The sequence below is a fragment of the Oryctolagus cuniculus genome, chromosome 1, assembly GCF_964237555.1.
Source record: "Oryctolagus cuniculus chromosome 1, mOryCun1.1, whole genome shotgun sequence".
Taxonomy (NCBI): domain Eukaryota; kingdom Metazoa; phylum Chordata; class Mammalia; order Lagomorpha; family Leporidae; genus Oryctolagus; species Oryctolagus cuniculus.
This window is the reverse complement of record NC_091432.1, coordinates 232,183,827-232,207,823: the sequence shown is the minus strand read 5'-3', so window position 1 is coordinate 232,207,823 and position 23,997 is coordinate 232,183,827. Positions and strand designations below refer to the sequence as shown.

Genomic DNA, 23,997 nt, shown 5'->3' with positions numbered 1-23,997 from the left:
CTCTGGGGTGCAGTCGATACCTCCTAATGTGCCCGGTCCACAGCGGAGACAATAAGGTGAAGAATGTAAACATTTGCCATGGACACTGGGCCAAGGTGGGCCTGAGTGCCAAGGACCATGGGCCAAGTGCAGCCTCCGGTTTGTGGCACTTGCTGACTTCCATGGCATAAATCTGCCTGCTGGGGGCGTGACCGGGGGGGGGGCCCACGTAAGACTCCCTGAAGCCGGGCGGTGCCGGCAGTGCCAGCACTCCACCACCACTGGCGTGGCGCGTGGCACACAGCAGGTGCAGTGTGTTTAGTAAGCACACGATTGTCTTTCCGCTGTCACATTTGTGCTACGCCATTTTTGTAGCTCATTTTCAAGATTTATTTATTTGAAAGTCAGCATTACAGATAGAGGGAGACAGATCTTGGACCCACTGGTTTTACTCCCTAAATGGCTGCAACAGCTGGGGTTGGGCCAGGCTGAAGCCAGGAGCCTGGAGCTTCTTCTGGGTTTCCCACGTAGGTGCAGGAGCCTAAGCACCTGGGCCACTCCCACTGCTTTCCCAGGCCGCAGCAGGGAGCTGGATCGGAAGGGGAGCAGCTGGGACACAGAGGCGCAGGGGATGCTGGCGTTGGCAGGAGCGGCTTAGCGGGCTACGCCGTGCTTGGCCCTGCACGCATCATCTACACTGTAACCGAGGCCACCGCTGAGAGCCGCACCAGTGCCTGAAACCTCACCCTTCCTTTTTTAAAGATTTATTTGAAAGGTAGAGTTACAGAGAGGGAGAGAGATCTTCCATCCCCTGGCTGACCCCCCCACCCAGTGGCCACATCGATCAGGGCTGGGCCAGGCGGAAGCCAGGAGCCTGGAACTGCATCTGGGTCTCCCCTGTGGGTGCAGGGCCCCAGCACGCGGGCCATCAGCAGGGAGCTGGGTGGGAAGAGGAGCAGCTGGGCCCTGAACCAGCACCCACATGGGATGCCGGCATTGCCGGCGGAGGCTCCGCCCACTGCCCCGTGACACCAGCCACAGACATATTCTAGAACCACACGTGGTCGTTGGCACACCTCTGCAGCAAAGCCAGTGCGTCCCCTGGGATCCAAGTCACACCTGAACGAGCCTGTTTCAGACAATTCCTGACTGCCGTGGCGGCGACCAGATGGGCTCTGTGACTGTGGCCCAGCCCCAGCCGGCGGGGAAGGGCTAAGGGGGCAGGAGAACTACTGCTCTTGCAGGCGTGATGATGCGGTGCGGCGGTCTGCAGGCTCTCCAGCCGGGGCGGGGTGTGACTCCTTCCTGTCTTCCACACGTTTGAAAATAAGCTAAAAGAACTTTAAAGGCCTTTCGAACAGAACACTGAAGACCAGGCAGGCTTAAACCTTTAGTTAGAAAGACAGATCTCCCATGCACTGGGTCGCTCCTCAGCTGCCCACAACAGCCGGCGCTGGACCAAGCCGAAGCCAGGCGCCTGGAACCCCAGCTGGGTCTCCCAGGTGGCCAAGCGGTCAGCCCACAGCAGGCGCCCCTGACGCTCACGCTCCCGGAACCTCCGTGCTCAGCACCCGCAGGAGCAGGTCCCGGCAACGAGCGGGCAGCCAGCTCAGATGCGCACGCTCTGTCAGAAGCTGCAACACTGGGCGCTAGAGGCGGTGCGGGACGGACGTGTACACACAGACGAGGAAACGTCACCTCCGTGCGACTCGGAAGCAAATCAGAGCAGGTGTGGGCCAGGCCCAGGGCTCCATTCACAGCGCGGGGTGTGCAAAAGAACGGAATGTCGGGGTGGGGGAGGGCACCAGGGCCGCGCCCAGCGTCCCCTCCCTCGGTGCGCCCTCCTGCCCCGGCCTCTCACCCCAGACCGGGAGGCCAGGAACAGGAGCTGCTTCTGCAGGCCGGACGCCTGGAAGGGGCAGAAGCGCAAAGTAAAAGTCTTAAGGCAATAAATAAAAGTCCCCAGCTCAGGCACCACCACCAGCCATGTGCGGGGGCCCGGGGTTTGTGTGTGCGTGATTGAAGGCTCGCTCTGGTCCAGCCCTGCTCATCCCCTGACTGCCCCTGCTGGGGAGCACCCCAGGGCTGACCCGCAGCGAGTTCCCAGCCACAGGGGCGGTGGGTGGCGGGCGGGAGCCCCCCGCCCCACATGCCCTCGTCTTTGGCGGTGGCAGGGTCAGTGTCAGCCTTCGGCAGGACGCGGAACGCCACAGGGCAGCATCCCAGCTTAGTGCCTGCGTTTGCCGAGGGCCCGCCCTGCCCTGGCTCCTCTGCTGCTCCCCAGTGTGGGAGCCTGGGCCCTGTGACCAGGCGGCCCCGGGCTGCTCCCTGCTCAGGACGCCGTGACCATCACCGCAGAGCCCGCCTACCGCCTCCCACCGTCCTCCTGGTCCCTCCCAGCCCCTCACCAGCAGCTCTGCGGTGTGGGTGTTTCAGGGTCCCACCCCTGCCAGGCCCTGCTGACCGCCCCCCGGGACTCCCAGGCAGGGTCCGGGCCTCCGGATACCGACCCCAAGGAGGGGCCGGACAGCCCCCTCACTGCCGCCCCCACCCGGCCTGTGCTCACTACTGCAGCTGGCCCAGGGGCCCGTTCTCCTGGGGCAGCGCCCCGTTCAGGCCGCTGCCGGCCCCCGGCGCCCCCAGATATCCCAGCAGGATCTCGCTGCGGCGCCGGGACAGCTGCAGGATGTCCTCGGCCAGCGCCGGCACCGACGTGTAGCGCACGTTGTCCAGGTCGAACATGTCCCGCAGGTACTGCACGATCTGGTGCTGGGGGCCCAGGCAGGCGTCAGTGGGGGCCGAGGCCCCGCCCCCGCCCAGACTCCTCCCCCCCCCCCCCCCCCCGTGCTCTCCCAGCCCAGGAGCAGGTCCAGCCCTGGCGCTGTCCCTGGCGCCGTCCCTGGCGCCCCCCGGGCCCCTGTGCTGGGGCAGAGAGAGCAGGAGCCACCCCCATTACCTTGAAGAAAGCACAGACTTCGGCGAGCTGGGGCTTGGGGCCAAGAAAGCCGAAGGCCAGCACAGGGCTAACGTGCTCCGATACGGAGTAGAAATGGGAGATGAAGCCGTCCGGCACCTGTGGAGGGCGGCGGGGCCAGGGCCGGGCTTTCGAGCTGGCCGTGTCCCGCCCGCGCGAGGCACCCTGATGCCCCAGATTCCCTTCTGCAGGTGGGGTGAGCGGGGTGCTGCGAGGCGGGGCTGTGGTGGGCGTGGCACAGGAAGTGCCGGAGCACAGGGCCGCGGAGCCGGCGGCTGCCCGGGGGGTGTGGATGGAGCCGTGGCTGCAGGGACCGGCCCCCCCCCCCAAGGATGCCCGTGCCCCTCGGCGGGGCCTGGACACATCCTGACGGCGGATGTGGTCCCACAGGTTCCTCTGGGGAGTTCCTGGCCAAGGCAGGGGGCAGCGGTGCCGGGACTGACGAGGGCCAAGGTGCAGTGGGGCCTGGGGGCTCTGTGAGGCCCCTGGGTGAGCCCCGCACCCTCAGAGCAGGGGCCAGCATCCACCCACAGGGGGCAGCTGAGCTGGGCGCCAGGAGGGGACCCTGGACACACGGCGTCCCCGGGGCCTGTCAAGTCACTTACCATCAGTAGTCTCCTCTTGGCCTTCAAGACCGACCAGCAGGCAGTGGCCAGGGCCTAATCAAAGACAGGAGGGCCAGCCTGCTGTCAGGACAGGCTGGGCCCTCGGCCCCCGCCCCCCAGCAGGAACATGGGCCTGGTGCCTGCCGTTCTCCCCTGGATTCGAATCAGACACGTGGAAAACCTGAACCTGAGTACGGCCCCGGGACTGCGGGTCCCAGGACTGAGCCACCGTCTGCCCCAGGGGTCCCCCTGCCCAGGTTCCTGGCCGGCTGCCGGGGTCACTGCTGGCCCCGCCGGCGTCTGCGCCACGCTCTCATCCTAGTCTCCTCTCTTGCTTGTTTTGTCTCGTCCTGCTCTGGTTGGATTTCCCGGGAGCAGGGAGGGAGCAACAGGCGGCCCCCGACCCCAGGGGCAGGGGCTGGCGCGGGAGCAGCGGCCCACCGTCTCCTTGAAGCTGTCTGACAGCCAGCGGTTCCTCAGGACGGCCAGCACCGAGGCGGGCGGGCTCTCCAGGTCCTCGAAGGCGTCCATGAGGATGAAGTCCAGCACGATGTCGAAGAAGCTCATGCACACCACCTGGGAGGGGCGGGGCCTGAGCCGCGGGGCCGGGCCGGGCCGGGCAGGACGCCAGGAGCAGAGGAGAGCCAAGGCGGAGAGCAGCACGGCCGCCCCCTCCCCCACCAGGGCCCAGGGACCCCGGAGCGCCCACTCACCCCGCGGCCCTCCAGCTCCAGCCGGGTGGTGGCCCAGGTCTCGGGCCGCAGGGCGTAGGTCAGCAGCTCCTCGTAGCTCTCCAGGAAGCCTTTGGGACTCTGCGGGGACAAGCACGGCCCGTCCTGCTCACGGGCTTGGCCGGAGACCCAGCAGGGCGAGCTCACGGGGAGCGGCTGGGTGGGGAGCACGCCCTGGCAGGCCCGGGGCCCAGCCCTGGCGGCAGCCACGGAGGAATCGAGGCAAGGCAGCCTCCCGCCCACCGCAGGGCGCCTCTCTGGGAACCAGGGCATATCGGGTACACGCCGGACACCAGGGCAGCCGGCAGGGTGTGCCCGGCCCCATGGCGTGCTCTCGCTGTGCGGGCATGCATGAGAACAGGAGCCCGAGTCAGGCAGTCAAATCCCTGGGACCTTGTGTTCCATGGGGAGATGGGTGGGGTGACAGCCCCCCACTCGGGCCGCTGCACAGCCAGGCTGTCAGCCCAGGCCGGGGGGACCCACACGCCACCCTCGGGGCAGGGGTGCCGCCACAACCTGCAGCCACGGGCATGCGTGTCCACATGCAGAGGCGCTACGTGCCAGGCTCTGGTCTCAGCATGGACCAACTCGTCTAACTGTCCCGTCAGGGATCTCATGATTAGTCCCACTTTACAGACTGAAACACTGAGGCTTGGCGAGCAGCCAGGAGGGCCCTGAGGGGCAGACGCCGCCTCATCCTGCTCCCAGGACAGGCTCCGGCGGTCAGGGGCTGCCACAGCTTCGTTCACTGCATCATCACTGTCGTCCTCCTGGGCCGGGGCCGTGGCCGTGGCGCAGCGAGCGGGTAAAGCCGCCACCTCCACAGCACAAGCCTCACGCGGCTGCCGCCCTGTGTCCCAGCCGCTCTACTTCTGATCCAGCGCCCTGCTCATGCACCTGGGGGGGCGGTGGAGGATGCAGTAGACCCTCGGCCCCTGCCGCCCAGGCGGGAGACCCGGATCCCAGATGAAGCTCCTGGCTCCTGGGCCTGGTCCAGTCCTGGTGGTTGCAGCCATTTGGGGAGTGAACCAGCGGACAGGAAATCTCTGTTTCTCCCTGTCTCCTGTCACCCAGGCCCCACAGTGGGGGGGGGGGGGACCAGAGGGAGGAACCCTAGAGAGCAGGCCTGACTGGCTCCCAGCACCCACGCGGCCTCCCGTCCTGTGCCTGCTCACGCGTCCTCCTGAGGATGAGGCTGCAGCGGGTCAGGCCCCCTGGCTGCGAGCGCCGGCTCCACTTGCCCTGGGCAGCCCCTCTCCGCTCCAGACCCGGCTCCCGCGTCCACCAAGAGCAGGCAGCAGTGAGGCTCAACGGGGCAGCCGCCGGGGACCTGTTAGCCAGTGACCTGTGGAGCCTGCCCTGTGCCGGGCCCTGCACTGGCCGCAGCCCCTGGGGAGAGGGCGGTGGGGCTCGGAAGACACGTGCGGGGGCAGGGAGGGCGAGCCTGGCGGCTGGCCAGCTCCACCTGCTGCCAGCGCTGGGCATCTCACCCGGAGGCCCTGGGCCTGCTTTCTCACTCTCTGCTGTACCTGTTTCATAATAAGGTTGATAAAAAAAAAAGAGGCACAGAGTTCGAGACGCAGAAGGCCCAGAGCCTGGTGTGCCTGGGAGGCCGGGGCACACGTGCCGCGCGGCAGCGCAGGACAAGGCCCCAGCCTCACGCCCGCGGCGGCGGGGGCCGAGGTTGGCTGTGTGTTTTAGAATCACTGCCCGGGCACGTGAGAAGGGATTTGGAGAGAGACCTGTGCAAAAGCGTTGCTCAAACCCACAGAAGACAAACCACAAGTGGCCAATCGAGACGGAAAATGACGCAACGTCGCCCGCAATCAGCCGCGAAGCAATGGACAGGACGGCGGAGATTAAAACGAGGACGGATGTCGGGTCCTGGCCAAGAAGTGAGGCAACAAGGCTCTCGCCCTGCTGCAGGGCCCTCGGGAAGGGCAAGCTGGCGGAGGTCAGAGGTCAGCCGGCCTCCCACGTGTCCTCTCTGGAGCCCGAGCTGCCGCATCCGGGGCTCTGTCCCCAGGGACACCTCCCAACACCTCCCGAGCCCAAGCATGGGCGGCTGGGGTAACGACATCGGTGACGGCACGCGCCACGGCCAGCCCGCAGGACGGGCCACCACGGGCTCAGTGCGACGGGCTCCACGTGCTGACGCCCAGGTGGACGAGACGGACCGTTACGGCACGAAGCCGGGCGGCAGGGCATCGGGTGGGCAGGAAGCAACCCCCGTGGGTGACGGGACGGGGGACACGGGTCAGGCGAGGACAGGCAGTGGCGACCTCGCAGGGGCTGTGTGTGGATTCTGTGACCCTGCCAGGCTGGGGTCGGGGACCCGGGGACCCGAGTCAGCACAGGAAAGAAACCTCATCCTCTCGCCGCTCCCCGGGGCCCGAGCATGGAGTCCAAGCTCCCGGCTTTGCTTGAGACGGTATTCAGGAGAACAAAGCCCCGGACGGCATCCCGGCGCAGCGGGCTAAGCCACTACCGGAAACGCCAGCATCCCACATGGGCGCCGGCTGGAGTCCCGGCTGCTCCACTTCTGACCCGGCTCTCTGCTGTGGCCTGGGAAGGCAGTGGAGGACGCCCACGTGCTCGGGCTCCGGACCCGCGTGGGAGACCAGGAAGAAGCGCCTGGCTCCTGGCTGCGGATCCGCCCAGCTCTGGCCATTGTGGCCACTTGGGGAGTGAGCCAGCAAATGGAAGCACTCTCTCCCTCTAATAGATCAGTAAATATTCAGAAAGAAAACGCAGCTCCACCCACAGAGTCGATACCAAGGCCCCGGCTACCTTCTCGGCCTTGGTCATCAGGCCCGCCACCATCTGCCGGCCGACCTCCCCGAAGAAGGCCTGGTTCCTCTTCTCCTCCAGGAGGCCCTGAGGGGAGGGGGGTGTGAGCTGTGGGGAGGAGGGCGGCCCAGGGGCTGGGCAGGGGCGCCCTGCACACGCACCTCGAAGGCCTGCCGTACACAGTGCAGCTTGGCCAGGAAGTCTTGGTCCCCGTAGCAGCCCAGCAGCTCGGTCCTGAGGGAGGACAGACAAGGTCACAGCGCCCGGGCCCTGAGCCCTGCTGGGGCCCGCCTCCCTGCAGGCCTGGGGCCCGCCTCCCTGCAGGCCTGGGGCCCGCCTCCCTGCAGGCCTGGGGGGGGGGGGAGCCGGAGCCCGAGGCTCCCTGAGGCCGGCCTGGTCTCTCCCAGCCCCCGGGCAGTCCTACATCCTTGCCAGCAGGGGACCAACAGGCGCCACTGCTCCCTCCGGGCCACGGTGGTGTCACCTGGAGTTTGCGGCCACTTGGGCTCAGTGATGGCGTGAACACACGCGCCAGGCCTGCGCAGTGCACAGAAAAGCCGGTACCGCGTGGGGCCGCTCGGGACGCCTGCACCCGCTTCGAGGCCCAGCTCCACTCCCAGCCCCCACAGCGGTGCCGGCTCAGGCAGCTGGGTCTCTGCCCCCCACGCGGGAGACCTGGGCTGGGCTCCCAGCTCTGCGTAGGCACTGGGGGGACAGATCTCTGTCTCTGCCTTTTTCATTAAATAATATGACGTGAGTCTCACAAGTCAAAGACATATTTGTATCATGAGAAAACCACGCGGAGGGTGGATATTTAGCCCAGTGGTTAGGATGCCCACATCCCGGGCCGGTGCTGTGGCATAGCGGGTAAAGCCACCGCCGGCAGCACTGGCATCCCACGTGGGCGCAGGTTTGAGTCCCAGCTGGTCCACTTCCCATCCAGCTCTCTGCTGTGGCCTGGGAAAGCAGTGGAAGATGGCCCGAGTGCTTGGGCCCTGCACCTGCGTGGGAGACCTGGAAGAAGCTCCTGGCTCCTGGCTTCAGGCAGGCTCAGCTCCAGGCATTGTGGCCACTGGGGGAGTGAACTAGTGGATGGAAGACCTCTCTTTCTTTATTTCTTTTTAATGATTTATTTTATCATTTGAAAGGCAGAGTTACAGAGAGAGGGAGAGACAGAGAGTGCAGAATTGCTTGATCAACACAATCTCTTCATGCATTTCCCACGAATGTCTCCCCCACAACCACAGACGAGCTGAGAGGCCACAGTGTGGACCCGGAGACCCTGGGGTCAGGCACAGTGCCCACTGGGTCGCTGTGGTCAGGCCTCGATGAGAACAGGGCCTGGCGGTCATCTGATGAGTTAACGGCACTGACTTGTCACCGCCAGTCTCAGTGTAGCCTGGGCCTTCACCACGCCCCCCGGACCCCCACCTCCACCCGCCCCCCCCCCAGCGCACCTGAGGGTCCGGCAGGGCACCTGCCCCTCCTTCACCAGCTGCAGGGCCTCCTCGTAGGCAGCCGCGGGCCTGGACAGCGGGATGGGGCCGTCTCCCACGGGCAGGGACTCGAAGAGCTGAGGGGCGGGCGGGGGCGGCGCGGGCCTGCGTCAGCCGCAGCACCAGGTCCCAGGGGCCTGCCCCGTGCCGCCGGCGAGGGGACAGCACAGGAGGCCCGGGCCCGCGCCCGCTCTGGCCTTCCACATCCCCACCTCCAGGAGCCCTCCCGAGAGGCCACGCTGTGTGCAGCAGCGAGCGGGCAGCGAGAGACGCGGCCAGGCGCAGGCCTGCTCTCACCCACGGGGCCCACGGCCATGTCTCGGCCTCTGTGCCGAGTCCCAGGAGCAGCCAGCCCTCGCTTCACGCTCCCAACGCCCGCCCCAGCGCTCGGCCATGGCCCCGCCCCCAGCGCCCCCACGCGGTCACCTCGGTGGCAGAGAAGAAGGACTCCTCCGAGGTCAGGCTGTCCTCGTCGTCCCCCCGGAGCCGCAGCGAGCCCTCGGCCAGGGGCAGCATGAGCGTCCTCTCTGGGGGGGTTAGAGAGGGGCCGGGGCTGAGACCCCCCATACCCACAGCTTCCTCTGAGGGAACACCCAGCTCCCGGTCCTCCTCCCGCTGCTCCACCCGTGGCCCCAGGGCACCGCTGCCCCGGCCAGGGATTCCCCTCTGATAAGCACACGCTTGGCCACTGACCAAGAGGTCTGGCAGAGGAGACGCACAGGCCGTGGATGGGCGGTGGCCGTCCCCAAGCCCCCGGCAGGCGAGGTGTGCAGCCACGGCCTCCCCTCTTGACCCCTGGGTCTGCGCTGGCAGGGCCAGGGCTAGTCGGAGATGCGATGGGTCCCCAGTTCCCACTCTGGCCGTGGGCTGAACAGCACGGCTCCCTCTCCGTGGACCTCGGCCGTGGCCGCACCTGCACGGCATCAACCGGTCCACCCGGCTGCGCCCACAGCAGAGGGTCCGGCAGGGCCTTTGGGAGATGCCGACACACAGATCCCAAGCCTGCATCGAGGCCGTGTGGGTAACGCGGTGCCTCGGGATCCCCACTGTGCGGCAGGCACATGGAGGGGCCGCGGCGGCTCACCGAGGTCCAGCAGCACGCCGTCCGAGGGGAAGGTGGAGCCGAACTCCTCCTGCAGGTGGTAGGCCCGGTGCAGCAGCGACTCCAGCTTCTCAGCGAACTCCCGGCGCTGCGACTCCGGCTGCACCAACGACAGCGACCGTGACCCCGACCGTGACCCCGACCCACACGCGAGGGGCCAGGGCAGCAGTCCCCCTGGAGAGGCGCCCCGGGCTGGCGCACACCTGGGATTCCACACGCTCGCACCCCCCAGCGATGTGTCAGACACCTCCGCATCTTGTGTGTTCTCTGCTAAAACGATCGGCCTTCGCAGTCACAAGTTAGGCGCATTCTGCCGTTAGCATGCATTCTGCCAGTCTCCTTCCGCTTCCTAATGCGGGTTCTGGAGAGCTTTCGAGGGGAGGCTGGCGTTGTGGTGCAGCGGGCTAAGCCACCACCTGCGACACTGGCGTCCCACATGGGCGCCGGCTCAGGTCTTGGCTGCTCTACTTCTGATCCAGCTCTCTGCTGTGGCCTGGGAGGGCAGTGGAGGATGGCCCGAGTGCTTGGGCCCCTGCGACCACGTGGGAGACCAGGAGGAGGCACCTGGCTCCTGCCTTCGGATTGGCGCAGCGTCTGCCGTAGCAGCCATCTGGGGGGTGAGCCAATGGAAGGAAGACCTTTCTCTCTGTCTCTTATTTAGAAAATAAGACGCTTTCGAAGCACGGTGGGCGGCTTCCCCCTCGCTCCCCCTGCCCTAGACTGAAGTGCACCGGGCTCAGACCCAGGCACCACCCGGCAAATCCCAAGTCTCCTCTGTCCCAGGCCCTGAGGCTGCCTCCTGGGGGAGAGCGGAGGGTGGGAGAGATGCCTCTTATGGTTTATCTACAAGTCACAGTGAATCTTAAAAACTAATAAAGAATGTTTAAAAAATGAAAACAAACAAACAAATACCAGAAAACAAAGCTCCTTCTCCAGGCTCCCTTAGGGCCAGGCACTCACTGTAATTACCCTATTATGGCCCCAAAGGGGGGGGGGGGGGGCTGGAATCCCTGCTAAGGCCAACTGTGCCCCTGGGGCCGGCCCGGAGCAGGGGCGGTGTCCCCAGTGCTGGGGGGGGGGGCAGGGGTGGCGGGGGAGTGGGAGGCTTGGCTGGGGCTGGGGCAGGGATAGGCGCTGGTTTAGGGGTTTGCAGTTCACCTGGGGCATTGCCTCCAAGGAATGCACAGGGCCGGGCGGCCTCAGAGGCCTTGGCACAGAGGCCAGGGTGGGGGAAGAGACGGTGCCGGACCCTGGGCCCCAGGGAGGTGTCCACTAGCTAGCGTGGCCTCTCTGTTTCCACGGAGGCTGCCAGACCCTACACCTGCAGGTAACTGGACTCTGGGGAGGAGATGGAAGCCGACTCGGGCCTGAGGGCCCTGGGGAGAAAGACCCAGAAGAGCTGGGGCAGAGGGGGTGCCCGTGGAAACAGCGGTCACTGTGGGTGCCCCGGGGCCGGGTACCAGGAGCAGCGGGTCACTGGGTCCCCCAGGGCCGGGTACCCCCCTGCTCAGTCTCAATGCATCCCTCCAGGGCAGGGATCCCATTTCACAAGAAAACCCAAGGAGGCTGGAAGCGCCAGGTCCCAGCCAGAGCCGGCAGAGCAGACTCAGGGCCAGGCCCCGGGGGACCGCAGTCCCCATGCTGGGCTCCCCGGCAGGGCCAGGCCTGCTCCCTGGGGCCGGCAGAGCCTCGCGGTTCTGGCAGAGGGTGCCGCTTTCCTCTGCCTGACACCAGATGCACCGCACAGACAACACAGGAACAACCTGTGACCCTGACCCTGAGTGACAAACTGCTGTGTGCGGCCAGCGCTGCGGCATGGGGTCAAGTCACCGCCTAGGACACAGACATCCCATGGGTGTCCCGGCTGCTCCACTTCCAATGCAGCTCCCTGCTGATGGGCTGGGAAAAGCACCAGAGGAGGGCGCCCAAGTGCTTGGGGCCCTGCCACTCACACGCGAGACCTGGATGGAGCTCCCGGCTCCTGCGGCTCAGCTCCGGCCATTGCAGCCACTTGCGGAGTGACCAGCGGATGGAAGAGCGCGCGCTCTCTCTTTTGTGCTTTAACCGACAGCACAGAAAAGGGGAGGGACGACTCTGTCTGTCGTGTGTCAGGTCAGGGGCTCACGTCCAGGACAGGCGACAAGACAAGGAGGGGCCGGCGCTGTGGCACTGTGGGCTAAGCCTCCACCTGTGGCACCAGCCTCCCATACGGGCGCCAGTTCTGACGGAACAAGGACGGAAGCCTCGGCCATTCTTGCTCATTGCCCGAAAGACAGCTCAGCCCTGGAATGTGTCCCTTGCCCTTCCTTGAACCTCAGTTGGGTCTCACACCCCTGGCCTTCATCCCCACCCTCACTCCTCCCAGGTTCCCAGGGCCCCGCCCAGCCCAGGAATCCCCCAGCCCTAGCCCACCTTAAAAAGGCCGGGCCCCGGGGGTCAGGGCCTTCTGCCACCCATTCCAGCAATGTGGGAATAAATTCGGTCTGGCTGCAAATCCACGCACTGCCTCTATTTTGCGCCTCTTTTCCTCACATTTTGGTGTCTGTGTGAGGAGGCTCCAGTCTGCAACTCTTCTCTAACAGGTTCGAGTCCCGGCTGCTCCACTTCCGATCCAGCTCTCTGCTCATGGCCTGGGAAATGGTCTGTACCACGTGGGAGACCTGGAGGAAGCTCCTGGCTCCTGGCTTCGCTCCGACCCTCTGGGGACTGAACCCAGATGGAAGACCCCTCTCTGTAACTCTTGTCTGTCTTTCTCTCTTTCTTTTATTTGACAGATAGAGTTAGTGAGGGAGAGAGACAGAGAGAAAGGTCTTCCTTCCATTGGTTCACCCCCCAAATGGCCGCTACGGCCGTGCTATGCGGATCCCAAGCCAGGAGCCAGGTGCTTCTCCTGGTCTCCCACGCGGGTGCAGGGGGCAAGCACTTGGGCCATCCTCCACTGCCTTCCCAGGCCACAGCAGAGAGCTGGACTGGAAGAGGGGCAACCGGGACAGAATCCGGCGCCCATATGGGATGTCGGCACCGCAGGCGGAGGATTAACCAAGTGAGCCACGGTGCCAGCCCGTAACTTTTTTATCTTTCAAATAAATAAATCTTAAAAAATAAATAAATAAATAAGCAGTGCTAGTGCCATGTGTGGAGAACCTGCACTGCCACTCTGCCTTCCCCGTGGCCGTGCCCCCTGCCCGCCCGCCAGCCATGCACAGAGGCAGACTGGCAGTGCCGCCACTGTGACCCCAGGTGTTACCACACCCCTAGTTAGAGCCTACGCTCACGGTCCACACGGGGACGTGTCCACCGATGCCCACTGCAGCCCGCAGGCGAGAACAAGGCGCCCGGCCACCAATGGACAAAGCAGTGACAGGTGCACGCTGCCCAGCCGGACCACGGCTCAGCGGTACCCAGGACCGAGGCAGTGACCCGCGCCACACCCCGGATGCGCCACAGCAAGGAAGCCAGTTCCAGCAGGCTGCCGCGACACTCGAGCCTCCTACTGGGGAGGTGAAAAGGCTGCACACACGACTGTCGCCTCACCGGCGCCCTGAAAGCCACCGCGTTCTACAGTTTAAAGGGGTCAACGCTAACGGAATTCCTTGAACTCCATTTCAAGGAAGCTGTTAGAAAACCACCTGGAAAGAGACGGTGGTGAGGGCCTGCTCCGTGGTGACAGGGGTCAGGGGTCAGGGACGCTGCCGGCCAAGGGCACTTCAGCACCTCCTGCAGCTGGCCCTGGGGTCTCCCGGGCAGCTGGGGACCGAAGCCCCAGGCTGCACAGCCACGAGGCCTCAGTGCTGGCACAATGAGGGAATGATGGGAGTGCTGCCGTAAACACAGTTTGGGCAGTCAAGCCGCCCCCTCGGTGGCCCCGCGGGCTGACGTCCCCACTCTGCAGCCCCGGCCTTTCCCTGCCCCTCCTGCAGCAGCTCACGGCTCCCACGTGGATGGCACAGTCACCTCCAATCCCTGCCCATGCTCACCCTGTGCACGGTGCCCCCGGCTCCCGGCCACCGGGCTCCCGGCCACCGGAAGATGCAGGTGGAGGAACAAGGCAGGGGTGGAGGCACGAGGGGGGGCACAGAAACCTCCCCTTCCCAGTGGTCCCAGCTCCCGCAGGGCACACCTGGGCCCTGGACACACACCCCTCCAGGCCCCCTCACCTGTGAGGTGTTCAGCCCCTCTGGGTTGAATACCAGAGGGATTCGTCACTTTGAGGTGGATGACAGAGTGTGCCAAGTGGCTCCATGGGGGTGGGGGGGCAGCACTTGCTTTCCAGTTTTTTCAGTACAGAAATGTGTAAGGACAGAACAGCGGCCAGCATTGCGGTGTGGCGGGTTAAGCTACCACTTATGCCCCTGGGAGCACCAGTTCAGCCCCAGCTGCCCCACTTCCGGCCCAGCTCCCTGCTGACGGGCCTGGGCCTGGGCACACAGCAGAAGATGGCCCAGTGCCACAGGTCCAGACCCAGCTGTTGTAGACATCTGGGGAATGAAACAGCAGATGGAAGACCCCTCTCTGTCACTCTGCCTTTTAATAAAATAAATCTTTATTTAACAAAAGAATAAACCAGGGCCTGCACTGTGGCGCAGCAGGTAAAGCCCCTGCCTGCGGTGCCAGCATCCCACATGGGCGCCAGGTCGAGGCCCGGCTGCTCCACTTCTGATCCACTTCCCTGCTATGGCCTGGGAGGGCAGCGGAGGACGGCCTGAGTCCTTGGGCCCCTGCCCCCACGTGGGAGACCTGGGGGAGGCTCCTGGCTTAGCCTGGCCCAGCCCTGGCAGATGTGGCCAGCTGGGGAGTGAGCCAGCGGATGAAGCTCTCCCTCTGTCTCTGCAGCTCTGCCTTTCAAACAAGTAAGTCTAAGAAGACTAACACAAACAGCGCTGTGACACCGCCACCCACACAAGGCTCCTGCGAGTACTTGCTAGACATCAGGAAACCAAGCAGAAGCCGAAGGCCCGGGTAAGTAAACAAGCGCCTTCCCGCCTCTCCCCGCAGCCCTGGCCCACGGCCGCCCCCCTCCTGAGTCCGCAGCGCCGGCACCTTCCGCACCGGGCACGCCGGTCGCCCTCTAGCTCGCTCTATTTTTTGCAGTCTTATTTATTTGAAAGACAGAGCTACAGAGATGCAGAGGCAGAGGCAGAGAGAGAGAGAGAGAGAGAGAGAGAGGTCTTCCATCCGCTGGTTCCCTCCCCAGGAGCCTCCTCCAGGTCTCTGCAGGGGCCCAAGCACTTGGGCCATCTTCCACTGCTTTCCCAGGCCACACAGAGAGCTGGATCGGAAGTGGAGCAGCCGGGACTCGAACCGGCACCCATATGGGATGCTGGCACCGCAGGCAGGGGCTTTACCTGCTGCGCCACAGCGCTGGCTCCTGTGACTCACTGACACCTGGCGGAGACACAAAACCCTCCCTCCCTGTCACGCTGGCAGAGTCCCCCACAGCCCCACTGCTGGGCACGCGACCGTTCTGGTGTCGCCAACTACCACAAAGCAATGCTTCCTGACACAGCCGCCCTGGGACACGCAGTTGCCGTGCTCCTGACACAACCTCTGCATCCAGCCTCTTCTGTCGTTCTTTCTGAAATAAGTCACATTTGCCGCAGAACACTTGGCCGGCCACCAAAAACGTGCACCAGAAAGGGAAAAACCCACGATGCGCTCACGGACTCGGCTGGCCGGGGCCCTGCTTCCTCCCGCCCCCTCTCAAATGCACGCCTCCCTCCTCCCTCCGGAGCCAGGCGGGACTCGCACACCAAGCAGCTCCCAGCGCCAGGCGTGGCACGTCGTCACGCACATGCCACTTAAGTAGAATAAAACCCTCGCGTGCCAGAGGGCAAGGGCCTGCAGCTGCAAGGCGGGCTGGGCCGCCCCTCGTCCGCGGCGCCAGCCTGCCCGGCGGCCAGGTCACCTACCTCCGACAGCGCTGCCGAAGCGGTCTCGGGGTCCCGCAGGCCGTCCCCGGGCGTGGGGGTGCTGCCGCCGTCCCCTCTCTGGCCCACGCTCAGCGCCTGCTCCCACTTCTGCAGGGCCTCCTCGAACAGCCCCATGCCTGGGCGAGACGGGGGAGGGAGTCACTCCGGAGCGGGGCCCACGCGGCAGAGGCCGCAGGCTGGGCCGTCTGCAGGCTTTCACTCAGCCGGGTCCTGGCCACTGGCCTCGGTCCAGCTGGGAGGGCTGCGGCTCCTCCCCGCCGCCCCGCCCCAGGCCGGGCCCCCAGCCCCCGGCCCGCACCTTGCATGTAGAGGCTCTCGGCGTGGCCGTCGCTCGTGCTCATGGACTCCTCCACCCCTCTGGCGTCCCACGGCCCCAGACACGTGGGGCTGGATGAGTTCACGGCCGCCATCTGGACGCCACGAAGTGCGAGGACAAGCAGTGAGGCCCTTGCAGACCCCTCCCAACCCCCACCATCCGCCACACCCTCCCAAGTACAGCCTGAGCTGGCCCTGGCCACGCCCACTCCACCAACCCCATTGCCTGCCGACCTCAGAGACCCCCACGGGGCAGACGTGGCCCAGGAAGCCGCAGCTCCCATCGGTTCCTGGGCGAGCCCACCCCCAGCCAGGCCTGTCAGCCACGTGGGTGACCACCTGCCCGGCAGGCTGTGGGCTCCTCCAGGATGACGGCCATCTTTTGGACGGTCCTGGGTCCCCAGAGCAGTGCCTGGCTCAGCGCTGAGGCTTGGTGCTTGCTTGCTGAATGACTAATCGAGTCGATGACCCAGACGCCACGCCCCAGGAGAGACAAGCTTCTGTCTTATCTACCTCCACGCCCCCAGTCCCTAGTGGGGTGCCAGGCACAGCGCAGGAAGCCGCCCGACGTCTTCCCCGAGACACCGCCACCCTCTCTCCCACACCCACTGAAGCCTGCACAGGCGGAGGGGCTGGGGAGAGAGCCAAGGAAGGCTCAGGCCCCCCCGCCCCCCACCTGTGCAGCCTCCGGAGGGCGCCCGCCCCGCCCTCACCGAGGCCAGGCTGTGGGAGGAGCCAGAGCGCTTGCTGGGCTCGATGGAGGAGATGCCGCTGAGTGTGTCGTTGCTCTTGCTGCCGGGGCTCTGCACCCTCCGTCCGGAGCTGCCTGCAGGGAACGGGGGGGGGGGGGGGGGGGGTCATGCAGGCCACGCGCCCGGGGGAGCAGAGACCTCGGCGCCCTCCTGCCATCTCCCGTCGCCAGATCCCGTCACCCAGGGCCGGATCTGCGGGGACGAGCGGGCCCAGCCACTTCCCACCCGACTCAACTTCCCTGTGCTAACTCGGAACCCTCCCAGAGTTTGAAAATGCAGAACAGTTTTGTTTTCCAACTGAGAAGAGGGGACGGGAAAGAACAAGACATAGAGCAGCGCGCGCCAGCGAGAGGCTCCCGGCTCCCCGGGGCCACCACGGGCGAAAACCTGGCTTCCAAGCCGCCTCCTGTGACGCCGGCATCCCATGTGGGCGCCGTTCAAGACCCAGCTGCCCCACTCCAGCTCCAGCCCCCTGCTAATGCTCCTGGAAAAGCAGTGGAAGATGGCCAAGTGCTGGGGCCCCTGCGCCCACGTGGGAGACCCGGAGGAAGCTCCTGGCTCCTGGCTTCAGCCTGGGCCAGCCCTGGCGTTGCACCATTTGGAGAGTGAACCAGTGGATGGGAGTCCTCTCTCTGTCTAGCCTCCTCCTCTGCCTTTTTTTTTTTTTAAAGATTTATTTATTATTTATTTGAAAGTCAGAGTTACACAAAAAGAGGAGAGGCACAGAGAGAGAGAGAGAGAGAGAGAGAGAGAGAGATCTTCCATCCCTGGTTCACTCCCCAAGTGGCTGCAATGGCGAGAGCTGAGCCGATCCCAAACCAGGAGCCAGGAGCTTCTTCCGGGTCTCCCACACGGGTGCAGGGGCCCAAGCACTTGGGCCATCTTCTACTGCTTTCCCAGGCCATAGCAGAGAGCTGGATCGGAAGAGGAGCAGCCAGGACTCGAACCAGCGTCCATATGGGATGCCAGCACTGCAGGTGGTGGCTTTACCTGCTACACCACAGCGCCAGCCCAACTCTGCCTTTCACTTAAACAAATAAATCTTTTAAAAAGAAAGAAAGGAAGAAGACCCAGCTTGCACAGCACTCGCGGGCCCTGCTCTGCCCTTGCCTGCGGCCTTCTCTCCTGAGCCACAGAGGGACGCTGTCGGTGCCGGGATAATGGGCGGATCGGGAGGACACCTCTGCTCACGCCGGGAGCGCCCAGGCCCGCTCCTGGCCTCGGCGAGCGGTGGAGAGGGCGCACACGCAGGCGCAGCAGGCCCCATGCTGCGAGATCAGCAGGGCAGCGGAATCCCGCCAGCAGCCACAAGACGGGGCAGGGGCCGGGGCCAGGACCCAGCCGCCCTCCCGTGCGGGGGCCCAGCTGGCCGCGTGCGCCCGTCTGGGTGGCTCTCAGAGAGAGGGGACGGCGGGAGCGCTGTTCTGCTCAGACACCCCTCGGCGCGGCTGGCTCCTGAGCCACACCCGCTCGTCCCTCCCAGGCCGGGGCCGCCCGCCAAGCCCCCACAGCCACTCAAGGAAGGGGCGCCCCTGCTGCCCCCGCCCCCCCACGCACACCTACCTCTCTTCCCCGAGGGCATCTTCCTGGCCATGAGGACGGGCAGGGGCACCGTGCCCAGCTGCTCGCCTCTCAGCTCGGGGCCCACTTGCTTCTTCCTCCGCCGCCGCCTCTTCAGCTGGTGGGCGGCCAGGGCCAAGGCCACGGTCCCCAGGGCTGTGGCGAAGAGGACCTTCCGCAGGCCTGGCGTCAGACGCAGCTGTGAGAAGGCGGACTGCAGGGCAGAGGGAGGCGGCCGATCGCATCCCGAGGTACCGGGCACCCACCCGGCTCAGGGGAGGGGCAGACGCTAAGTGCCAATGCCAGGGGGGTGGGGGGGACCAGCAAGGGTTCCTGGGACCATCAGTGTTGGGGGTCACAGCTGTAGGGGAGCAGGCGCCGACTACGCAGGAGCCAGGCAGGGCACTGGGGCCTGACCCGAGTACTTAGAATCCTCACCCCTCTCCCAGCGAGGAGCCCGAGGCCCCCACGGCTTCACGTAGGAGACAGACCCAAGTGTGCCAACCCCCACTTCCTCAAGGACCCCTCAAAGATGCTGCTGCCGCTGGCCCCCAGCAGCTGCCAGCAGCACCGGGAAGCCCCTCAGATGTGGGCGTGGCAAGCGGCCTGGGCACCACACACATCTGTGGCTGGCGGGCGGGGCCCTGGTGACCCCCTTAATCATCTGAGAAAGTGCGCCCAGGACCCCCGACCCCCGATGCAGACTTCCCTCTGGGCCCAGCTCTCTAGGACGCCGAGGGGCCCAGGGCCGAGGGGCAGGGCCGGACCCCAGCCCACCCCAGGCCGTACCTGCCCAAATGTCGTGTACAGAAACACAGGGATCTCGGCCACCGTCATGGCCAGGGCCTGGATCATGGACATGCCCTCTGTCCGCCGGAACTCCATGGCCGGTCCAGCGCCCCAGGCGACAGCCCTCGGGGCCGAGAGCTGGTCCAAGGAGATGGCCTTCACCTCGCTGCTGGCCGGGTCCCGGGCACCGTCCAGGCCCCGGGAGGACAGGGATGCGCATACCAGAGGTCGCCCCCACGCGGCTAAGAGACAGGTGATCAAGTCAGACGCGAGAACGTGCACCTGTCGGCACACTTCCCACACCGGGGCAGGCGGCGCGGCAAAGCCCAAGCCTGGGAAGCCAGAGCCTCTGCCCCTGCAGGCCAGCGGCCAGACACTGCCACAGACCCCGTGCCCGCCACGAACGCCCGGAGCCAGAGGCCAGCGTCTCCTGCACGCTGGCCCAGGACAGGGAGACGGACAAGCCGCTCCCAAGCCCGGGGCCTTATGCCGCTTCTCCTCACCCTTCTTAAACCCCTGGGCCATTTGCTAAACACAGCCTCAGGCCCCCGTCTGAGTCACTGCATCTTTTACGTCTTCCGTCTGGTCCAGGACTGGGACAGCAGCAGGTGCCTCCCCGGCCACCGACAGCGACTGCACACTCTGGGTGCTGGGTACTCCGTGCTGAGTCCTTTACACACACTGCTCCCCGCAAGGCAGCGGCTCCCCACCCTTCTCCCCGAAACACACCCCCGATTCCCTGCGTCTCAGGCAGCCTGAATCAGCAGTCCAAAGTGACACGGCCGGTTATGGCGCGGAGCTGGGTTTGGACCGGGTCCACCGGACTCTAGACTGCTCGACGCAAGCCCCAGCTCCGTCCGTCCCAGAGCAGGAAGCCGCAGCCCCGGCAGAACCACAGAGGACAAGGGCACTGGGAGCTCGTGCCCGCCACACAGAAAGCGTGCACCCTGAGATCCCACGGGTGCGCCCCGACCGCCAGGAGGCCTTCAAGGTCTCCTGGGACCTCAAGCGGAAGGAACACGCCGGCCGGGACAGACCCCGTCTCCCTGGGACGGCAGCCAACGTCGCCGGGCCGGCACGAGAGACAGTGGGAAGCAGAGCCGATCCCATCCGGCTGGCTCTGGGGCTGGGGGACACGGACGATCCGGGCGGTCAGCAACCCCTCTGCGGTCACCGAGTCAGCGGCCAAGCTGGGCCGGGGCTCCGAGGCGGCGGCGGTGTTGCCCAGGGGCCGCTCCCCCCGCTGGGCTCCTGAGTCCCCGCGGGAGACACGGCCGGAATGCAGAGCGCGTTCCAGGAGCCAGAGGCGGGCACTGAGGCCTGGAGAGCCCAGAGCCCACAGGAGGAGCCGCTGGTACCCGGGACCGCCCCTGCCCTCCCAGCGACCCAGCCACGGCCCCTCGGCCTGAGCCCAGAGCGCAGACGTTAGCCCACCGCGGCGCCCCTCCAGGACAGCCACCTGTCCCGTCCCACAGTCTCGGGAGGGCCCTGCTCCCCGCACCCCCGCCGCGGCAGGGGCGACACCTCGGCCCCGGAGCCCCACGTGCCTCCTCCCCCAGACCTGGACACCCCACGAACGCCGCTGACTGGAGCACCCCTCTTTACGCCCCGGCCCCCACCTTGAGCCAACCTCTGCCCATCCCCGACACCTCACCCGCGCGCGGCCGTGGGCACCGGGCATCCCTCACGGGACCCCAGCAATACCTCCTCCGGCCGTGACCCCCAGAAAACCCCCGAGGCTGGTGCAGGGCCCCGCAGGTGCGCAGGCCGGCACACCTGCTCCCGCCAGCCCCGGGCCTGCCTCGACCCGGGCTCCGCGTCCGCGTCCGCGTCCGCGCCCCCGCGCCCCCGCCGCCCCGTTCCAGGCCCGGGCTCCTACCCCCGCTCCGACCCGTTCGCCGCCCCGTTCCGCCCCCGTCTCACGCCGCCTCCGCGCCGGGACCCGCGCGTTCCAGCCCGGGCACCGTCCTGGTGCGTCTGCGGCCGCACAGCCCCCCGCCCGCTGCAGCCCCAGCCCCGAGCCCTGCCGCCCGCCCGCTCGCCCGCTGCACTAAGCCCGCGCCGCAACGCACCCGGGACCCCATAGCCGTGGAAGGGCAGCGTCTCCTTCCCCGGCCGCCGCGCAACCAAACCCGAGGCCGCCGGGGGGCGTGCCCTCGCGCCCGGCCTGCCCTTCTTTGGCCAATGAGCATCGCCGAAGCCTCCCGCGCCGCTGTGGCCTCGGGCCAATGGGGAGGAGCACATGGCCCGGCTGGTCCCGCCTCCGCCACTTTGTGCCCCGCCCCGTAAGTGCGGTTGAGGCGCGGAAGTAGTGTCTTCTCTCCGACGATTGGCCACCGGGATTAGATTGACATGGGCGGCCACCAGGGGGCGGAGCCACCCTTAAAGGGGCTGAAGGGGAACAACCAGGCCCCTCTTGAGAAGGGAGCCGGGGCGGCCCCTTTGGCTCCTCTGATCCTAAGCGGTCGCCGCACGGGCAAGTCCTCCCGCTCTACAGGCGCCCATTTTCAAATGCCACCGCCGCGGGGCTGCAGTCCCGGCCCCCTCGCTGCACCTGACGCTGACGGGGAGCCAGAGACGGGCTCAGGGGGTGGGAGCCGGGGGCTGGTTGGAACCAGTGTGGGGAGGCGAGACCGAGAGCTGCCCGGTGAGCGGGGGCTTTCCCAGGACAGTGGGCGGCGGCAGACAGGTGGGCAGCGCTTGCCAGGGCTGGACTGCCCGGGACCCAGGCTGGAGCCGCCGCTCGTCACCCTGTGGCCTGGGGCGCGTCATCCCCCCCCCCCCCACCAAGGACTGCGATGGTTTTGGAGCTGCCGGGAGGGCTGTGGCCCTGGGTCGTGGGAGGACTGACCGCAGCAGGTGCATCTCTGGCTTGACACCGCCTGGAGCTTTGCAGAATCCACCCACACGGAGGGAACCAGGACTGGGAGAGGGCCGCGCTCTGGGCGGTGGGCGCCCACGGGACTCCAGGCTCAGCCCTGCGCACACAGGCTGGGATGGCTGAGGGGGCCTGGGAGATGAACGAAGCCGGCAAGGAGAGGGGCCGGTGCCATGGGTTCACCCTCCGCCCGCAGCGCCGGCATCCCACGTGGGCGCCGGTTCGAGTCCCGGCTGCTCCTCTTCTGGTCCAGCTCTCTGCTGTGGCCTGGGAAAGCATAGAAGATGGCCCAGGTGCTTGGGCCCCTGCACCCGCGTGGGAGACCAGGCCCCTGGGTCTGATCTAACGCCGCCCGGCTGGGTTGCAGGCAGTTGGGGGAGTGAACCAACAGGTGGAGCTCTCCCTCCCTGTCCAATAAACACAGCTTAAAAACAAAGGCATGGAGCCGAGAGATAGGTGAGACAGGTACACAGCCAGCCCAAGCCCCGAGGGAAGCTCCCCGAGGACCCGGGTTCAAGGTCAGCACCTCCCTGCCCCTGCACTCTGGCAGGGCCCTCCTGCCTCTCCCTGGGGGCCAGGCAGGGAGTGAGGAGGGGCCAGGGGCTGGGGGCAGCCAGCGCCCTAGCCGTGCTCTGTGGCTGAGGGCTCGGCTCGCCCCCCACACGGTGCAGCTGAGCCTGATCACCAGGTGCACGGCAGCCCCCCCCCAGCCCACTCCCACCCTATAAAAGGAGACCTCAGGCTGGGCGGGGGCGGGGTAATTCTCCCCCCAGGCTGCCTGTGCTCAACTCCGTGTCCTGGGGCTAAGGCTGCAGAGCCCCCCCACCCCCTGACCCCGCCCTCCCCCCACCCTCCGACTCCTCCCTCCCCCACACCCTCTGACCCCACCCTCCCCCCAACCCTCCAACTCCTCCCTCCCCCACACCCTCTGCCCACCCTCCCCCCCCAGCAATAGCGTCTCCTCCTCCCTCCCTCCCTCACTGGGCTCCAGACCCCAGCCCCGGGACCCCTCTTCACGTCCGCCCCCAGCCCCCAACTTTGGGGAGCCGGAGTTTCTCCCAGCCCCAGCAGTGGAGGGCAGGTCCCCAGCTGGCCTCTCCTCGCCCAGTCAGTTGTCACCCAGGGTCACAGGGAAAGAAATCCCAGGAAAAGATCTGGAGAGATGGGGGGCGGCTTCTGGATGAGGCAGGGCAGGTAGACAGGTAGAGGAAGAGGCACCAGGGAGGCGGGGCAGCAAGAGACCCCCACGGCTGCAGTGACCGTAGCTAACACTGTAATGTGTATTTCAAAATTGCTAAAAGGCAGATTTAAAAAAAACAGATTTATTTTATTTGATGCAGCCGGCGCTGTGGCATAGCAGGTAAAGCCGCCGCCTGCAGTGCTGGGATCCCATATGGGCGACGGTTCAAGTCCCGGCTGCTCCACTTCTGATCCAGCTCTCTGCTGTGGCTTGGGAAAGCAGCAGAAGGGGGCCCAAGTGCTGGGTCCCTGCACCCGCGTGGGAGAGCCAGAAGAAGCTCCTGGCTCCTGGCTTTGGATCGGCACAGCTCCAGTTGTTGTGGCCATCTGGGGAGTGAACCAGCAGATGGAAGACCTCTCTCTCTGTAACTCTGACTTTCAAATAAATAAATAAATCTTTGAAAAGGAAAAAAAGGCAGAGTTACAGAAAGAGAGGTCTTTCTGTAGGTTTTTGTTAAATGTTTATTTTTTATTCATTTAAAAGGCAGAGTGATCAAGAGAAAAATAGATCTTCCATCCACTGGTTCTCTTCCCCAAGTGCCTGCAACAGCCAGGGCTGGGCCAGGCCAAGCCAGGAGCCCAGAACTCCACTGGGGTCTCCCATGTGGGTGGCAGGGACCCAGCACCCGAGCCATCGTCGGTTGCCTCCCAGGCACCCTAAGCAGGTCAGAAGCAGAGGTGGAGGCACGCGTGGATCCAGGACACTCAGAAGTGGGAGGGGAGCGTCCCGGGGTGGCTGGGCCCACTGCACTAACACCCCTGCTGACCAAAAACAAATGGCAGGTGTACTTTGAAATCCATGCACCCCGCCAACTTGCCGGCATTAGCGAAATGGCAAATAGCGTGTAATTACGGGC

General features: G+C 65.9%; 1 protein-coding gene across 1 annotated transcript; it reads right to left on the bottom strand.

The window, feature by feature from the left end:
- Positions 1-345: 345 nt before the first annotated feature.
- MIGA2 (mitoguardin 2) lies at positions 346-21,218 on the bottom strand. Its single transcript, XM_051838511.2, has 16 exons — positions 21,096-21,218; positions 19,024-19,265; positions 18,238-18,448; positions 16,636-16,748; positions 15,906-16,017; positions 15,587-15,723; positions 9,660-9,777; positions 9,002-9,102; positions 8,537-8,652; positions 7,241-7,313; positions 7,080-7,166; positions 4,272-4,370; positions 4,000-4,134; positions 3,559-3,612; positions 2,936-3,052; positions 346-2,748 (listed from the first exon to the last, which is right to left on the bottom strand). Exons 2-16 carry the CDS (start codon positions 19,117-19,119, stop codon positions 2,545-2,547), a joined length of 1,773 nt encoding a protein of 590 aa, XP_051694471.2. The 5' UTR covers positions 19,120-19,265; positions 21,096-21,218; the 3' UTR covers positions 346-2,544.
- Between the last annotated feature and the right edge of the window lie 2,779 nt (positions 21,219-23,997).